The 20391-nt window shown below is 40.7% G+C and overlaps 1 protein-coding gene across 1 annotated transcript in view; it reads left to right on the top strand.

The window, feature by feature from the left end:
- The window catches only part of DLGAP1 (DLG associated protein 1), a 284261-nt gene that overhangs the window by 211058 nt on the left and 52812 nt on the right, over window positions 1-20391 (top strand). The window contains exon 5 of the mRNA XM_026699154.2: window positions 18655-18832. Within this exon, the coding sequence (XP_026554939.2) occupies window positions 18655-18832 (178 nt within the window). The remainder of the gene's footprint in view (window positions 1-18654; window positions 18833-20391) is intronic.

The raw sequence follows: 20391 nt of genomic DNA on the forward strand, positions 1-20391 counted from the left end.
CATCTGCACTCATTTGAATACGAAAATATAGACTTTTCCTTCCCTTCAATCCAACTGAGCTAGACAACTGAAGTTGTCTGAGAGAATTCTTCCTTATGTTCTCTTCTATGATAAAAAACACTGTTGCACTGGCAAACTGACATACCCATTTCTTGCGAAATATATTTGTTTAGAAATGCAATAAGGTCCATGCCCAAACTAGGGAATCTGAAGCAGAGGATGAACAATAAAAAAAAGTATTATGTGATCAGCCATTCACAGCACATATCCACAAAACTTCCAATGTGTCTTTCCTGAACTTGACATCTGTTCATCAGAATTCAGACTCAAGAATGTTTGCAATAAAGGCCTTTTCTCTAGCACAACAATTGGAGAATCCACGGATGGGTTGACACATGCCATTCTGCCCAGAGACTGAGTCCATAATTTTAGCCACAATTGTCACTTTCCCCAGTTCACGACTCAAGCTTGCCCTAGGACAGGGGTAGGGAAACTTGGCTCTTTTATTACTTATGGACTTCAACTCCCAGTATTCCTGAGTGAGCCATAAAGGGTTCCCCCTCCCTGGCCTACTGGTTTTTCAGTTGTGGGGGAAATCAATTTGTGACTTGAATGGGACTTTTTAATATACAAATGTAGGACTAATATGCATTTGTATATTAAACAGTCCCATTCAAGTCATAAATTGATTTTCCCCCACAACTGAAAAACTAGTAGGCCAGGGATGGGGAACCTTTTATGGCTCACTCAGGAATTCTGGGAGTTGAAGTCCATAAGTGATAAAAGAGCCAAGTTTCCCTACCCCTGCCCTAGGAGGTGCGGCTAGATTGGCTCCTCAATCTCCGGCCAGAAGCACGGATTCTCCAAATTGTCAATTGGTGCTGGCAGCTTAGCCTTTTTTTTCCCTCCCCTTTTTTGCCCTTAGAGTTCCCTGTAGCTTTCTTCCCTTCCCTTTCTGTCATGCAGGCTTTTTCCTGCACGTGGGAAGCCCGCCACTCGCCTGAGGCTCCGCTTGCCCAGGCGCTGCTTCTTTAAAGCGCCGCAAGCCTATCAACAGCTGTTTTTTTGCCTTTTAATTGTTTTTTCAGCTTTAGCAGCTTTAGCAGTTCAACTTTTTAGCACCGCTTATGTTTTGAAGGCTAGTCTGGGGGCCTCCTTTGGCTTGGCCATCCTCTGATGCCAGATTTCTTTTTTCCTGGCAGCTTTAGGAACTGACAGCTACAGGGACAGTGTACTGGCTGCCTGTGCTGGTGTGCCACCACAGTCCAGCCTTCCTTAGCTCCATTTCAAGCAGCAGTCAGCAAAGGGGCTAAGTTGCTGTCAAGATGGCTGATCAGCTTCTGACGGCCAACAGCATGGCAGGGCAGGAAGCCTCTTCTTCTCCTCCCCACAAGAGATCCAGCTCCAGAAGAGGCAGATCAGCCAACCAGGGGGCAGCTGGCAAGATTAAAGTGAAGGCCATCTACTCTAGAAAACCTTCTAGAGCTGAAGAAAAAGATGCTGACAGGAGAATGAAGGCTCTGGAGAAACAAATTTCCAGAGTGCAGAGGAAGCTCAGCAGGAAAGTATTTCATCTCTTGCCTTGACGGAAGCAGTCATTCCCCTCCTCACACAGCCAGTTTTGCAGACTACTGTTGCAGTTCCTATGAGCTGGTCACCAGAGGGCGATAGGGAACGTTTTTCTAATTTTCCTGCTGAAGGTCAGATTGAAACAGAGCAGTTTCCCTTTGATTGTAGGGCAATTGTAGGACCTGATCCCCAGTTTAGGCAGAAATATTTAATCCCTGAGGTTACCTTTACCCCGACTGTGGTGGGACTCCACCCTGTAGAGAGGCAAGAGTCTGGTCTATCTGAGGAACTCAAAGTCCTTGTTTCACAGGCTATCTCCCAGGGGGTGGCCAAGACCCTTCATCTCGGGAGTCAGGCTGCCTCTGTTTCTTCTGAGACCCATTCCCAGCAACCTCATCACTATTTGTATGCTAGGAAGGCTGAGTGGTCACATAGGACCACATTCTCTGCCCACTCATTCAGAAATAGGACATCTGTATTGGAGGAGGCGGAATTGGACCAGGGTTTCTCAGGTGATGAGCTTGAACTTGTCCATGATAGTCCTCCTTTCACTGGACTCTCCCATCCAGCATTGTTCATAAAGCCAAGGACACTGCCCAAATCAGTTCTCCTTCATCCACACCTGTGGAACCATCAGGACCTCAGGTGCCAGACAAGGCTGAGTTCTCTGAACCAGTCATTATGCAGGTTCTTCCTTGAGGTAGTTCAGAGGCAGTGGAGCCACCCTGGGACATTTTCCCAAGCTAGGCAGCAATGATAGGAGGTACTTCAATATGGCTCCTTCCTTGTCAGATACCTTGGAGTTGCCTTCAATGGATGATCCTCTGGCCTTCCTTGTTTCCCCCTCAGTGGTCTCTGGGGACATTGCTGAGGCTCTGAAGGCCGAGGATAGGAAGGCAAAAATAAATTTCCGCTGGACACATTTAGCTAATGCATGGGCAGTTAAGGCAGTCACTGACACCTCCTTTTTCATAAGGACCTCCTTACTTTGGCTCAAAGAGTTACAGGCAAGGGTTCCTCCAGAGGAGACATGCATTCACCAGGACATTAATAAACTGGTGGCAGCAGCTGAGCTTTTGGCTGATTCCTCAGTGCATGCTGTCTGTTTATCCTCTAGGGCTCTTGCCCCTAACAACACCTCCCGCAGGTTTTTGTGGTTTCACCAATGGCAGGCAGACGCCAAAACCAAATGGAGGTTGGCTTCTGCTTCCTATAAGGGTTCAGACCTCTTCGAAGGGGCCTTGAACCCATTTCTAACAGAGAACAAGCACAAGCATAAAGTCTTGTCCTCCGTTACTAGGAGAGCTAATAGGCAGGCTTCGCCTTACAGCATCGACCTTCCTTTCACTAATCAAACAATGTTACTGATCACTCCTCCTTTCAGCATCCTTTCCCCCCCAGGTCTGACCAACAGAATAGGTCTTCCTTCAGGGATAGGTTCAGATAGCAACAACAACCTCAAGCCAAGTGGCCCTTTCATGGAGGGGGCACCCCTTTTGCCACTTCAAGTGACTGCCAGAGCTCTCCACCCATTGGCGGGTGCCTAACTCTATTCACCCACCAGTGGGAGAAGATGACTTCAGACTTGTGGGTTCTGAACACTCTAAGATTCAGCCTAAGTCTGGAATTTTTCTCCATTCCTCCAAGGCACTTTGTCTGTTGTCCCACGTCCAGGAACTCCACCAAGAGAGATCCCAAAATGCACTCTCTGCAGTCAATCTTGGACAGCATCAGGCAGGGTGACTTCCTTTCATCTATCGATTTGACGGAGGCTTACCTCCACATCTCCTCAAAAGTTGTGTTACTTGGATCATCATTTCCAGTACAGAGCTCTACCATTCAGTCTAGCCTCGGCTCCCAGGTCCTTCACAAAGATCCTGGCAGCACTGGCTGCACACCTCAGATCCATCCCGGTGTGTCTCCAGTGCTACCTGGACGATATTCTCATCCTATCGTCCTTGCCCCAGCTTGCTCAAGAGGATCTGGAGATGACATTCCATGTTCTACAGGAACACAGATTCTCCATAAATTTTCAGAAAAGTCATCTGATACCTACCACTCAACTGCTCCATTTAGGAGCAGTGATAGACACTAGGCTGTGTGAGATCTATCTTTTTCAGGAGCGACAGAATAGCATCAAGTCCTTGGTCACTCAAATCAGGATGGAACACTTGGTTCCATTGGCAGTTCTATCTCAACTCCTGGAAAAGATGGTCACATGTATAGCCATTGTTCCATGGGCCCGATCGCACCTAAGAACCCTGCAATGGTTCCTCCTACCATTCGAAAGGAAAGGGAGCAGCAATTCCAGTGCCAAGGTCAGGGTTCCACTAGAGATGCTCAGGTCCCTCAGGTGGTGGGTGTCCTCAGCAATAGCCAGGGGGACATTATTCAAGGAGCCCAGCCGCCTGACTGTGACCTCAGATGCCAGCCTCTTTGGATGGGGCGGCCCATCTCCAGCAACAGCTTGCACAAGGACAATGGTCTCAGGCAGACCTGAAGAACAACATCGACTGGCTGGAGCTCCGAGCCATCCACCTCACCCTTTGTCACTTCTAAGCCACGATAGAAGAACAACACCTATTGATCTTGACAGACAATGTGGCTACAAAAGCGCATATCAACCACTAGGGGGCACCCATTTGAGGTCTTTCATGCATGAAGTGGACCAGCTATTTCTCTGGGCAGAGACTCACCTGAGTTCCATCAAGGCAGAACACATCTCAGGGTTGACAAATGTGCAGGCAGACTTTCTCAGTCAGAGCATGGTGGCAACTGCACCCAGACATCTTCCAGAAACTGTGCCACAGGTCCAGCCATCCAGTCCTGGACTTATTCACCACCTCAACCAGATACTTCACAAGGTTTCCAACTCCAGGAGCAGAGGGAGTCAACGTCCTCTGCTGTTCATGGTGCAGGGGCCTGTTGTATGCATTCCCTCCTCTCCCATCATACTGGGAATAATCAGGAACCTTCTCATGGAGCAGGCGGAGCTCTTGCTGATCATGCCCCATTGGCCCAGAAGGCCATGGTTTGCAGACCTCGTCAGTCTCTCTGTGTCCCAGTCTTGGAGAATCCCTTAAGACAGGATCTCTCTCAGCCAGGGGGTTTTGGTCCATCCGGAGCCTCAGTGGCTCCAACTGACCACCTGGTGCTTGAGAAGTGGCTCCTGACGAGCAACAACTTTTCAGGAAGGGTGATACAGATGATACAGGATTCCAGGAGACCTTCCACCAACAGAATTTACAATTCTACTTGGAAGGCATTCTGTAGTTGGTGTGTTAAGTCAGGTCTAGATCCCACAGCAGTTTCCATCCCTCAAATCCTAGATTTCTTGCAAGAGGGTCTGGATAAAGGATTAGTGTTAGGAATATAAATCACCTAACAGCTCTTTGGGTTGGACAATACATAAACCAGGATAGACATTTTAATACTGTCTCTTTAAGAAAATGCAAAAACCTGTAATTGGGTGTGGTTTCTCAAATGGCCATAAGATGGAGCCAGAAACCTGGGTTGTTTAATCTTAGTCTCAGAAGAGAGTGTATCTCAGTGAATCTCTTTTTCTTTCTGTTGGAGAGTATTGCCATTCCTTCTAATTGATTGATATTCATGGATTTGATGTAAGTCTGATACTAAACTGTTTTTGACACTGGACTTTGTTATTGGATTATCCCTGGACTGAAAACTGACTGATCTTACCTGTAAATGACTTTGGACTGCTTATTTTGAATTTTGCTTAAACCTTTATTGACAGTAAAACCCTACATTTACTGTACAGTGTATCTGTGTGCTCTGTGCGTATTATTCAAACACTACTCTCAAATATGTTTCCCTGTATGTGCTCATTCTCCTAACGGGGAATTACCTCAACACTTAGCCCCTAATACTATCCGAAGACAAGTAGCAGCCTTGTCTTCAGTATTGACTTATGGGGACTTAGACTCCATAGCGCACCATCTGGTGGTGCGCTCCTTTTTAAGGGGGGCAATAAATTTAAAGCCACCTGTTGTTGACAGATATCCAACCTGGGACTTAGCTAAGGTTTTACACACCCTTACCTTACCACCCTTCAAACGTCTCAGGTCTACGAGTCTGCAGTTTTTGTCTTTTAAGGTCGCCTTTTTAGTCGCCATCACATCGGCCAGGTGAATTTCAGAATTGGCTATTCTCTCTGTAAGAGAGGAACTCTGCACCTTCCACACTGACATGGTGGTTCTATGTCTGGACCCCTCCTTCATCCCCAAGATCAACTCCTGGTTCCACAGGGCCCAGGAGACAGTGTTGCCAAATTTCTGTCTAGGTCCTTCCCATCCACTGGAACAGGAATGGCACACTCTGGACATAAGGAGGGCCTTACACAAGTACATGAAACAGACTTTGCCTCACTGAAAATCCGAATCACTGTTTGTCAACCTTCCTCCCTGGCTTGAAAGGTCACTTCATTGACCATAGGCTGTTGGATAAAGGTGTGTATTGCAAAGGCCTATGAGACACAGTCGATTCCAATCCCCCGATGATTAACTACTCAAAGCGCTGCAACCACAGCCGTATGGGCAATGCAGGCTTCGATCGAAGAGACCTACAGGGTGGCGACATGGTCCTTACCATCCCCCTTTGCGCGCCACTATAAGTTGGACACTTTTGCCTCAGCTGAGGCTGCCTTTGGGAGGCAGCTGCTTCAGTGAGTGCATGTAGCTAGGGGAACTCGCCCATAGGGACACCAATCCCCACCCATAGGGACACCAGGCTTTGGTATGTCCCATCCATGGATTCTCCAACTGTCATGCTGGAAAAAGAGTGTTGTCTTACCTGAATGCTTCTTCTCAGCACAGCAATGGAGAATCCACTCCCTCTCTAGGAGTCAGTTAGGTCCTTTGTCCAGCACAGGAGCACCAGAGGAGCCAAGGCCACCAATGAGTCCTTCAGATGCTACGCCTTCATTGTGAACTGGGGAAAATGACAGTTGACAGGGAGTGTGGCTAAAATTATGGACTCAGTCTCTAGGCAGAATGGCATGTGTCAACCCATCCATGGATTCTCCATTGCCGTGCTGAGAAGAAGCGTTCAGGTAAGATAATACTCTTTCTCTTTATGTTAAAAAAGTGGTTACAACTGATATAGTACAATACTCAGTGTACAATTTAAATAATACTTTTTAACATAGGACAGAAGAAAGGGTTTCCGAATGATTTCAATATTGTCAGACTTACTCAAGGGAAAGTAGGGTTTCATGTAAGCCACACCCAAGCTCATGGGGGTCTTTCAACTGATCCAAATTCACAGTCAGAATTTTGAACTATGACATGTATGTCATAGCAGTGAATTTGGATGTTAGGTTCCCATTATATTTCACAACAAAAATAAATGGGTAAATAAACCAATTTGAAGTTAATAGCTGTAGCTACTAACATTTGCATTAATCTTGAATATTTATTTTGTTTATTTTAAATGGAAACATTATCTGGTACTGCAGATGGACTTTCTTTTATTGTATTATTAAACCATGTGAGTTCTAGAGGCATCATAACACCTGCTGACTCAAAGTCCATTTAAGAATTAATTTTTATACGACATACTTATGGTGAAGGAAGAGATTATATTGTGATTTCTCTGTCCCTGGGCTTTACATTACAAAAAAAACAGCAAAAATGAACTTCAGATTGATTTAAGACTGAAAGCATAAAGGAGAGAGAAGGTATTTGGTAGGTTTATGCAAAGATTTGATTCAAATATTTGTTTCAAAGGCAACATGGTTAAATCTCCTGATTGAATAAGATGTCTCTGAATCAGTTCAATGATTCAAAAAAATAAGTTTGACTTGATTTGGTAGTTCGAATTAGATGAGAGTACATCTGCACATTATTAATAATTAATCCTTTCCTTGCCAATCATCTGTTCTTTTAAGATTATATCTGTCCAAACAGTCATGAGGGAGATAATGGAGAAAAGAAGCTTGTCATTCTATGCAGCCTCTTCTCCTCACTTATTATTCTACACTGAATTTTAGATGTTAATTTTTATTTCCTTATAACAGTATAGTTCTCCTATGTATAATTTCAAAGTGGCTCCATTTGTCAAAATTTGACCCGGTTGCTGAGTGTTGGTGGGATGAGCAGTTAAAAATATGAACAGATGGGACCTCACAATTCCACTGAGGGAAAACAGAGCAGCTTTTAAAGGTTAGAGAAAAGTGTGATGTTCCTGTTTTAAAGACAGCTTTCTTTTTTTGGTACTTGTAGACAATGTGTTTGTAATTAGCTTCCATAAAGGACAGCCATAGTAGGATTTATGCAGATACATATCCGTGGCTCTTGACATTCAGCACCACATGTGCAATTGCCACATCATCATTTTAAGCAAAACAATTTAACATCAAATAGCTACTTCAGAAATCAGTTCAATCCATATTTTAGAATGATGATAAAATCAGAACATGAAAAAAATGGCTCCTTGTTTTTTCCAATCATGGATGTGTTCGCAGCTTCTTTCCTTTATGTTTTTTCCCCATATCAGAGTCCTTTCATTTGTTTCCAGAACTTTGTAACTTGTTAATTTCTCAGTGAAGAGAAGAGATCCATTTCAGAGAGAGAGAAAAGCCTTTTTCTCTCTGTTGGTCACTAACTTTTTTTGACTGAAACATAGCTTGGGACTTCAACGAATGCCTAACATGTTAAAGCCTATGGCTTTGATTTATTGCACACCAAAGAAAGCTCTTGCATTAGAACTTTTTTAAGCAGAGTGTTAGTGTTTGGGGACAAACCCCCAAGCAGAGTGCACAGCAGCAGTCAAGCCAGGCAGCCAAATGAGAGAGAGGCTGGGCCCAAGAGTATACACACACTGGAGACAAAAACACTGTTTGTAGTTTTAAATAGTTATTTAATTCATTTAGAGTTTAAGCATTGTCATTCAGTCCACATGTCATTATCCAATATATCCATCCAGTAACCTAGTCCATTAACTAATCAGTACAATGTCTTTATCTTCTTGTAAATCTTCTCCTTCCGATACCTTTCTCTCGAAGACAACGCTGAGTATGCACAGGATATCAGCTCACCAAGTAAACAGTCCTTTTGTTCAGTAGAAACGGTATCCAGCACAGTAGCCAACAAGCAGACGTCTCATACAGCAGGCAGCAGATAGCAGAGAGACCAGACCAGCCCAGACCAGACCAGAAACCAGTGACCAGTAACCAGGACAGGTTACGTTACTCTCTACTGCCTTTTATTGCAGCTTGCAACCGCACCCTTAATTATCTAATTACATTGCAGTTTGGTGCTTAAAGCTACAAACACTTAAACTTAGGTTTATATATTTATTCACCCAAATCTAGTTGGTGTATCCATATACCCAACATTCTCCCCTTTTGGGTGATATAAATATATAATACCTTTACAATTTAAACCCATACTTTTCACAACTCTCTTCGTGCTTAATGGCACCTTGGGCTTTAGTAAAATTATCAGCTACATTGTCCTCCGACATGCAGTACTCCAGCTGTATCATTTTACTCTGTACAGATTGTCTAACGTTTAGATACCTTAAATCCATATGTTTGCTTCTCGTTTTGACTGCAATATTTGTGGCCATTTGAATTGCTGCCTGATTATCTTCATGTACAATTATAGGATAATTTACAGTTATACCCATATCAATCATCATTTGTTTATACATAATTAACTCAGTACATAATAGCGATAAACAGGAGAATTCTGCCTCCATAGTAGACAAACTTATATGCTGTTGTCTTATTGACTTCCAACCTATTAATGTCTTACCCAGCATTATGGCTGTTCCTGAAGTCGACTTTCTTGTGTCTCTTTCTGATGCAAAACTAGCATCTGCATAAGCACTCAGTATTAGATCACCTTTTGGTTCTAGATACAGTGCATGGTGTAATGTTCCTTTAAGATATCTTAAAATCCTCTTTAATGCATTCCAATGACATTGAAGTGGATCATTATTGTGTCGTGCCAGTTGATTAATACTATAAGCTATATCTGGCCTTGACCAATTGCTAATATATGATAAGCTACCAATCAAAGATTGATATATTACCTTGTCAAACTTGGGACTTTGAGCATCCATTTTGCAAATATCCTGACTCATTGGAGTCTTTGCAGGCTTATAAAGTTCCATCTTATAATCTATTAGCAATTTAGATATCTTATCTTCCTGAGATATCTTAAACCCTTTCTGTGTTTTCAGTATATTCAAACCTAGATATCTCTTTATCTCCCCTAATTGCTTGATTTTTATTTTCTTTCCTAATGATGCTATTATTTTATTTGCTTCATCATTAGTCTCAGTAATCAAGGCAATATCATCCGTGAACAATAATAATAATGATATTTTCCCATTTGTCTCCCTTTTAAACAGACATGGGTCGGCTAAACCAGCTTTAAACCCTATATTGTTCAGTTCCTTTACAATATACTGGTTCCATTCATAGCCTGATTGTTTAAGACCATAGAGGCTCTTTTTTAACAACCAACAATCATTATTATTTTCACCTTTAAATCCACTAGGCTTTTTCATATATACAGTATGTCTTAGTGGAGCGTGCAAGTAAGCAGTTTCCACATCTAGATGGTTAACTATATATTTCTTGCTTGCTGCCCACACTAAAGCTGCCCTTAATGTTGCTGCTTTAAGACTAGGTGCAAATACCTCATCATAGTCATTGGCACTTTGTCTAAAACCTTGGGCTACTAATCTTGCCTTATGGATTATATTTCCATTCTTATCAGTTTTTATCTTAAAAATCCATTTGCAGCCAATGGGTTTTATACCAACAGGTAATCTCACATTTTCATATACTTTCATATCCTTTAAAGATCTCAATTCCTTATTCATTGCTGCATACCAACTTTCCTTATCTTTAGTAGGATACTTTTTTATCTCATCCACAGTATATGGAACTTTATTAACCTGGCACACTGTGTTAGCCTGGTATCTATCAGGCGGTCTAGATATTCATGTAGTTCTTCTGGGAATTACAGGGCTTGTATGAGGACTTTTTTGAGTTACTACCTGTTCCTGTTCCTCATCTTGCTTAGCTATTGGTTCTATTTCTTCTTCTATGGGCACAATTTCTTCCTGTATTTCTCTCTTTACTTTATTTTTAAAGTTACAGGGATACTTAATGGGATTTCTATAGGATTCAATAATCACTTCTTTATTGTTATCCTGTTCTAACTTATCCCATCCTATGTGCTCTAGAAATTGGGCATTGGCACTACATAACACCTTAGATGTGCCTTTCTCCCAAAATCTATATGCCCTATGGTTAGCTTGGTAACCAACGAAGAAAAATTGTTTAGCTCTGTGTTGCCCTTTACGCCTGAGTTGTGTAGGGATATGCACCCATGCTGGTGCACCAAATGTGTGCAGGTAACTCAGATCAGGCTTCCTGCCATGCCACATGGTGAATGGTATTTCACCAGTAGTTGAGTTAACAACGTTGTTCAATATGTTATTAGCACACATTGTGGCCTCCCCCCACAAAGAATCAGGTAATCCAGAATCAGTTAACATTGTTCTAACCATTGCCTGTAGTGTTTGGCCTCTTCTCTCTATAAATGCGTTGTGTTGTGGTCTGTATGGTGCAGATTTCTTGTGCTCTATTCCAGCTACCTTTAATCTATTCAGGAATTTGCTGTTAACAAATTCCGTACCATTATCTGTCACCAGGGTTATCAGTTGCCGTTTAGTCTTTCTTTCTGCAAACTTTAACCAGTTGAAGAAATGTTGATATGTTTCAGTTTTGCTTTTCATTAGGTAGCAAAACCCATATCTAGAGTAATGGTCCATAATGCTCAGTATATATCGAGCACCCCCCATACTGGGTTTCTTTGGACCTATAATGTCTGCAAATACTACTTCTAAAGGTTCTTTAGTTTTGAAACCATTTAGCCTATTTGCAGGCAATATTTTACTCTTATCTTCACAGCAGACATTACAACGCAAATATTTATCACAAGGTTTTAACCTTATTCCTTCAGATAACTCTACTGTACGTTTTAGCATCTTAAAATTTACATGCCCCAAACGCCTATGCAATAAATGGATACATTCATTATGAGGCTTTATATTGTTAAATACAATCTGTGCCTCCCCTTTCTTACTATCATGTAAGACATACAATGCTCCATTTAAAGCTGCAGTTACCCTTTTGTTATCTTTATCAAGTATGCACTTATTATCCTTAAATGTAATTACATAACCTAGTTTATCTAATACTCTTACAGAAAGTAAGTTCATCTTTAACTGTGGTACATACAACATTTTTATATTCTGGTTTAAACATGGACAATATGCAATACCTTCACCCTTGGCCTTGAGGTGCCAGCCGTTAGCGAGTGATATATGCTGAGAGCTTGTTGACATTTTTATAAACTTTGTCTTATCTCTCGTGATGCAGTGGGATGCACCACTGTCCACCACCCATAAATCATTCTTCACATCACAGTTGCTAAACGTGGCTAGTTCAAAGGATTTCTTTGGCTTTTTTACTTTCTGGCTTTTTCCTTTTCTGCAGAATCTTGCCAAATGTCCTCTGCCTCCACAATTAAAACACTTTTTAATTGTGTATGCCGTCGAAGATAAATTCTCTTCTTCCGGGTGCTTTACTTTACATAGCTGGTTTCTTTCAAGCTTTGAAGATAATTTCTCTTCTTTATTAGGCTTATCTTCTCTCAGCTGGTCACGTTCAAACCTTCTTCTGGCTTCTTCTAATAGCCTGCTGGTAATCTCAGTTACTGATAAACTGTCTTTTGGCAATACCTCTAAAGCAGTCACAAAATCATCATAGCTTCGATCCAAAGAAGACAGTATGATGTATACTTGTTGCAACTCATTAAATATAAGCTCTTTTTCTTGTAACTCCTGAAAAATGCTTTTCATACAGTTTAAATGAGTTAACATGTCTCCATTCTCCTCAAGATGTGTTCTAAACAGCTTCCGTGTAAGATTGATATGAGCTCCTACACTGTCTCGAACATAAATCTTCTTGAGATTCTCCCAGCAGCTAGCAGCATTTTCCTCTCCACGGATATGGATCAGTTGCTGGTCTGAGAGAGTCAGACCTATGATGCATAAAGCCTGCTCATTCTTTCGTTCATAGTCTTGTATCAGTTTATCATCCTCTTCATCAGTAGGATCTAAGTTAGATATATCTGGTGGGTTTGTTATTATGTCCCACAAACCTTCTCTTCGTAGAAGTAAACTACATTTCATTGACCATGAAACATAGTTTGTTCCATCTAGTCTGGATATCATGGACAGACTTGGCAAATTTACTTGTGCCATTGCTCTTCAGATAAATAACTATTCAACAAACAGTTTGTTTTTACAGTAATGTGCAACTCACCCCAAACTCTCTCTGCTATATCCTGGTTAGTTAGACTGTGCTCACTGGGCCCATAACCAATGTTAGTGTTTGGGGACAAACCCCCAAGCAGAGTGCACAGCAGCAGTCAAGCCAGGCAGCCAAATGAGAGAGAGGCTGGGCCCAAGAGTATACACACACTGGAGACAAAAACACTGTTTGTAGTTTTAAATAGTTATTTAATTCATTTAGAGTTTAAGCATTGTCATTCAGTCCACATGTCATTATCCAATATATCCATCCAGTAACCTAGTCCATTAACTAATCAGTACAATGTCTTTATCTTCTTGTAAATCTTCTCCTTCCGATACCTTTCTCTCGAAGACAATGCTGAGTATGCACAGGATATCAGCTCACCAAGTAAACAGTCCTTTTGTTCAGTAGAAACGGTATCCAGCACAGTAGCCAACAAGCAGACGTCTCATACAGCAGGCAGCAGATAGCAGAGAGACCAGACCAGACCAGACCAGACCAGAAACCAGTGACCAGTAACCAGGACAGGTTACGTTACTCTCTACTGCCTTTTATTGCAGCTTGCAACCGCACCCTTAATTATCTAATTACATTGCAGTTTGGTGCTTAAAGCTACAAACACTTAAACTTAGGTTTATATATTTATTCACCCAAATCTAGTTGGTGTATCCATATACCCAACACAGAGCACTTGATTAAGATGCTTCTAACAGTATTATAATAGTTCTCACATAACAACCAGGGCATCCATTTCAAAGTGACTTGAAAAAAGTGACTTATGATCAGTCCTCATACTTGTATTTGGTATTTGACAGGTTTTGCATATTTACAATGGTTGTAGCATCCTAAGATCGAAATGGGACTGCTCTCCACAGTCAATTCATCATAGCCAACTCGCCACTATCAACTCGCCATGGCTCATTTGCCATGGCCAACTCACCACGGCCAACTCATCACGGGACAAATCACCTTAGCCAACTCACTACAGGACAACTTGCTGTGGGACAATTCAACAATTCAATTTTATTCATTCAATTTTTGTCATTCACATTTTATTTTGTCCCTCCTTTGGTGTCCTTTCTTTAATGAATCTATTGGATTATTTCTTTAATATTAGTGTAATTCTTGTCCTGCGGCAAATTGGCTCTGACAATTTGCCAAGGTGAATTGGCTGCGACAAGTTGTCAGAGACCCTCCCAAGATTATGTGATTGCCATTTGTAGCCTTCCCAGTCAGCTTCTGACAGCAAAGTCAGTGGAGGAGCTGGCAAAATGATGTAAATCCCGGTCATGTGATGTCTCATTTAATGACTCTGGTTGATTTTGGGCAGTTGGGACAAGCAACAGCTACCATCTGGCATAATTTCATTTCCATCCTTAAAAGCATACTTATTTAAATATTCCTGAAGTTAAAGTTAAGCTGATTATTTGAAAACTTTCATAGAGAAAAAGCACATATTTCAGTGCATGTTGGAAGTTGTTTGAACACACACATATATATTATGTAGCATGTACTGTGATTCCCTGATTTGGGGGAGGGCTAATATCAGCCCTACCCCAAAATAAGCCCAGGGAAAGTGGCCAGCACAAGAGGCAGAGTGCAAGAGGGCCAACAGGGTCCAGGAGCAGCCACAGCCCACCAGCACTTTGGCATAGCGCAGATAAGTCTTAGCACAGAGGCGGGAGGGAGACAAGCAATCTGGACGTGCTGCACAGCTGCCTGGCTTACAGAAGGCTCGTGGGAGGCTTGCATGATGGCACTGGTACCAGGTGGAGGCAGATGTTCTGACCCAGCCTTAGCAAAAACAAGAAACAGACTCCTTGTGCAAAAAAACCCCACTCTTTATTTACCTCTTGTGAATTAATTGCATTCACCCACTGAGAAGTCCAGGCAGTGGTCCTTCAAAGAGTTAACTGCAGTAGCAGACCTAATCAGTTCCTTGCGATAATTGCAAGGCCAAGAGCTCCCAAGTGAAAGGCTGCAAATTAAATCCTGACAAGCAGTCTCTGCAACACAAAATACAATGAGCATAATCTTCAGAAATATGAACTTTTGTTTCCTATGACAACCACTCCCCTTTTCTTCTATTTAGTACCCAGCCAGGGAGGGGCCATTCAGTGTCCACGTGTGTTTTGCTTCCCGAGTCAACTCCTTGTCCTCCATTGTCTCCTTCTCCTAACAGCTCTGCGCATATGTGCATCAGGAACAGGCCCCAGCTGTTCTTCCTCCTCACTCATATCAGCCTCCAAAGGCAGCTCCTGGGAAATGTTAGACGGCCCTGGCTCTGGCTCTGTGTCCGACGCAGAGCATCCATCAGAGCCTTCCCCAGACTCCAGAACTGGCCCAAGTCCCTCCCAACCTCCTCATCGTCCAAGTCTGCCACCAGCTCCACTGGCAGCTGGCTGGCCACAACAGCAGAGACACAGGGAAGGGAGGATGCAGGTGATTCCAACACACATTTTATGGTCTCCTGCCTCTCCCCATGCCTCTGCCTCCACCTGGCTGCTATGCACTTTTCACCCAGAGGGAAATGAAGCTTAGTCTGCTTGCAAATGAGGCGCATTAAAATTGAGTGATTGGGGATGGGGGGAGTCAGGCAATCCCAACTCGCTTAACTCCATTTCCAAGCATCCCATTTGCAAGCAGATGAAGCTTCGGGTCTCCATCATTTCTCCATCCAGGTGAAAAGTATATCTGCCCTGGGAAGCCCTGTAAGCCACTGCGGATGCGGGCAAGCTGATGGTGGACCACAAAATAAGACATCCCCCCAAAAGTAAGACTTAATGGGTTTTTTGGTCCAAAAAATATGTAAGATCCAGTCTTATTTTCGGGGAAATATGATAGCTTCCACTATTCTGTTTTTAAAGTCAATTTATAAATTCTTTGCCCTTTCTTATGCAGTATTTTAAAATATTTTTTAAAATTTTTCTGAAGTATGCATAATTTGTAGAGAACAGAATTAAACTTATTCTCCCCATATTGATAGCTCCGGTTTAAATTTGAATTATGCTTTTGATTAAAAATGAAAAATGGAGCACTGCAGAATAACATTAATAGAATGTATAGCCTGACATCCCCCTCAAAATGCAAAGTACTTTAATCATATTTAGAATACCTATCTTTACTTTTAAAATCCTTGTACCAAAAGAGCTCACAAAAATGCTTTAATTTCTCCTTGCTTTCTCATCTAAGTACATTTATACAGCACTAAAAACAAATGAACTAAATTATCAATTATTTCAAAAAGGTTATCAACTGAAAGTTGTTTCTGTTCATGATCATTCCTGATTAGCAAGCATATTTTAAAATGTACAATTAGCAAGTACATTCATTTGAAAAATATTTGAATTGAATATAGAAAAAACTGGTTTCAAACTAAATCAGTGTTTGAAATTGCCTATTTACATTAAGCTGCCTTAAATCTCTCTCTCTCCCTCCCTCCCTCCCCCCCCTCTCTCTCTGTTGTGTTTTTGTGTCTGTGTTGAAAGACTATATTTATGTTTCAATCTATACTACAGCTTGATTAAAATGATAGTTCTTAGAATGATTGTATGTGGTTGACATAAGATGAATAAGAATCAGTAAAAAATAACCTATAGAAATCATTTTGGTTTTTCTTTTAGGCTTTTGTAGTTCCTGCAAGTTTACTTCATCCATTATTAAACAGCAGATTTGTTCAAATCCATTATCCATTATTTCATATATAATGGTTTATATCAGATTGTATTATATAAGCCAGCAATCATCAGGCTGTCAAAACAGCAGGTTTGTCAGATATATACAGGGCACCACAAATCTCTGTGGGTTCTTTTGGGTAAAAATATTGAAGTGCTCTACAAATTAACGCTCATTTTTAAAACAGAAAAATCCTGCTTCAGTCATGCCACAAAAAAGAGGTGACTAGCAAATCCATTTTGGAAAAGGATTTTTAAAAAGCCTAGTGAATAATGCAAATTCTTCAGGAAAGAATTCAAATTCAAGTTGCAACCCCATTGAACTGAGTTTTTGACTGGACAAATGTGCCATGCTCACCATCCAATGGGACAAAATAGTGAAAACTGAAGGAATTAAGATGCCCTACCGAGACAACATCAAGAGTCTGGATGAAGATGATTACTACAAATACTTGGGCATCCTTCAAGCTGACAACCTCAAGCACACTGGAGTGCAGAAAAGGTTTAGAAGTGAATACATCAAGAGCGTAAAGAAGATCTTATAGTCCAAAGTCAGTGGAGGAAATGCCATCAAGGCAATTAACACTTGGACAATTCCAGTCATTAGATACACAGCTAGAATTGTGGACTTGACTCAAGCAGCACTAAAAGCACCGGATAGGAAAACCAGAAAAGTAAAGACAATGAATCATAGTCTTCATCCTTTCAGTGGCATTGACAGACTCTACTTACCATGAAAAGCTACAAGTACATCAGATGGTTGAAAAAGAAAAAAGGCATTGGGAGAATATCTGAAGAATAGTGAAAAAGATGCATTGACACCAGCATACCAGAAAGACTTACTGAATATTGGAGAAACCAAAATGACTTACAAGAAAAACTAAATGAAGAAGAGAAAAGAGGCAGACAAAGTACTACATGGCCAGTACATTTTTAAAAAAAAAATAGCACGCAAGGCAGATAATAACAAGAACTGGCAATGGCTAAGAACAGGAAAGTTGAAGAAAGAGATAGATTAATTCTGACTGCACAAATGCATACAAAGCCAGAATTGAGAAGACAGCAACAGACAGTGAGTGGTGCCTCCGCAAAGAAGCTGAAGAAACAGTGGATCATCTAATTAGCTACTGCAAGAAGATTGCACAGACTGATTGAAAACAACAGCATTATAAAGTAACAACAATGGGGCATTGAAGACCTGCAAGAAATACATTTGTGTGCAAGCAAGAACTAGGGGGACCAAAAAATAGAGAAAGTAATAGAAAATGAAGAAGCCAAAGTGCTCTGAGACTTTAAAATTCAAATTTAAAAGGCCCATCCCACAGAAAACACCACACTGTTGATAAGAAAGGCAAAAAAAAAAAGAAGGTCTGGATAGTGGGCATGGCAAAACCTGGAGACAATAGAATTGAAGAAAAGGAACTGGAGAAGATAACAAAATGCAAAGACCTGTAAATAGAAATGGAATGTCTGTGGCAAAAGAAAGCAAAGGTAGTGGGTGCCTTGGATGCATCCCAAAACAACTGGAGCACCACTTGAACACCATTGGCATTGTCAAATTTACCATGGTCAGTTGTAAAAGGCAGCTTTATTCGGCTTACATCCTGCCACAGTACCCTTAACATTATGGATAAAAATGCCAAATACAGTTTGAATATCTGGCTGACTGTGTTATGAACCAAAATATTAAACATTATTCTGCCCAATCTTAGCAACTCTGTGTGGTTTACCAATTGTTGAAAACATTTTAAAAACAATGAATTAACACATAAAACATAAAAACAATATTAGAAAAGCACACAAACCTGAATGATACTGTTTTGACAATTGGTGCTCATGCTTGGAAAAATTATCTGAACAAATGAATAGGAACAGTCCCCTTTCTGGGGTTTGAGATCTATGTTTATATATGACTATGGGTCACTGGGTAGATTTTGTGTGTGTGTGAATATTTTGGTGGTTATTTTGCTGTGGTACATAGTATGGTCCTTAATTATTAGGGATGAAATGTAGATATGGCTGAGTGACTTATTGTTGCTTTTTTCCTTTAAGGATATCCGGTGAACATTCTCCAAAACTCCAAATCCGAAGCCACAGTTACTTGAGGGCAGTGAGTGAAGTTTCAATCAATAGGAGTTTGGATAGCTTGGATCCTGCAGCTCTGCTTACATCTCCTAAGTTTCGTTCCCGAAATGAAAGCTACATGAGGGCGATGAGCACTATTAGTCAGGTGAGTGACATACTTATGCAAATAATAATAATGTTAATACAAAAATACCATCCAACTCTGTTAAATATAGAATCTATATAAGAAAAAGATGTATGGATAATTATGCAATAAAACAAATGTATGACAGTGTATATTATTAAAAATCTCTTAGCTATATAAATGTCAGTTTTAATATTCAATAATATTATTGAATAACCATTGACATGATCAAGAGTCTCAAAATGGTACTGTATAAAATTGGTGGTTGGTGCCATATACAAATATTCCTCCTGAATATGGACTTTTTATTTTCTTCATATATCAGAAAATATAAATTACTGTATAGTATTTGGGAAAAACATTGTGATAAGGGCAGAGTGGCCACCAAGCAACTTCCACCCAGTTAAGAAATGTACCACTTTTGCATGGTACATCAGGGGTTTACTTCACATATGGGTTGGGACAAAGGGGGAATATTAAGAGCTAAATATATATTCAGGATTTCACTTGTTCACTGGGCCCTTTTAAGCTCCTTCTCAATTAAAAAAGGGTATATATTTGGTCCTCACCCACTTTAGGGGATATTTTAAAAAACGGTTGTGGTGGGCTGCATAGAATCCCCAAGCCAAAAAATGTTGTACCCTGGCCATAAACCAGGTGGCATCCGTGATAGGAAGTGTCTTCAGTTCCTGTCTACTTGACCAACTTGTTTTTTTTTCTAATTGTATTTATAATTCATATCTAATATTTGACACAGGATTGGTAGGCATCATTGATTCATGAAATGTAAGATTATAGGTTTGCACACAATAACACACCCTTAATTATTCATATATTGTACATATTGTTTGTTGAATTAACATTTTTTCATAAACATTCCTGCACATGAAAGCCAATTAATGTAGGCATAACATTAATCTATGCTTTTAGTGTGCTTTAGAAATGAAATATTTCTCTAAATAAGTCCTGTTTCTCTATATCTTGCTCCAGTCCTTTGTAACTTCTTTTCCTTACCTTCTTCCCTCTCTTCTTCTCTCTTCCCTTTTTACCCCCTTGTCTCTCTACTTCTATTTCTCTCTTCTTGTATTCCCCTTTTCTGTTGCTTTCCAGTATTATACTTATTTTTTGAATTATTTTTCTTTTCTTTAGTTGTTTTTTTAAGTCTTAAATTCTCCATTCTCTTTCCCCCCTTTCCTTTTTCTTCCCCACATAAAATTACTTGTTTATTAAAGATGGCTTCTTCTTTGTCCCAGCCTTCTTGTTTTGCAGTCTTTTCTTGTTGTTTCTCATAGTTCCAAATCTCCATTTCTAAGAATTGAAAAACGAAGCCAAAAGAACCCTTCCCTTCTTGTGCATCTTCTTTGTACTTTTTAAGTTCCATTTTCAATTCATCCAGAAGTGGTGCCATTGTATAAATTTTTAAACAACCACCCAATTGATTTTAGTCATTCAAATATAATAACCAAGAATCCAAAGTTCACCAAATAATCCAAATACACGCAAGCTGTTTCTTTTTTGCTCTTTTTTTCACTTTCTCTTCCTGGGGTTACTATTTAGTTGCAAAGTTTCAATTAAAATGT

This window comes from Pseudonaja textilis, chromosome 3 (assembly GCF_049901715.1).
Source record: "Pseudonaja textilis isolate UNSWEBS1 chromosome 3, rPseTex1.2, whole genome shotgun sequence".
NCBI lineage: Eukaryota > Metazoa > Chordata > Lepidosauria > Squamata > Elapidae > Pseudonaja > Pseudonaja textilis.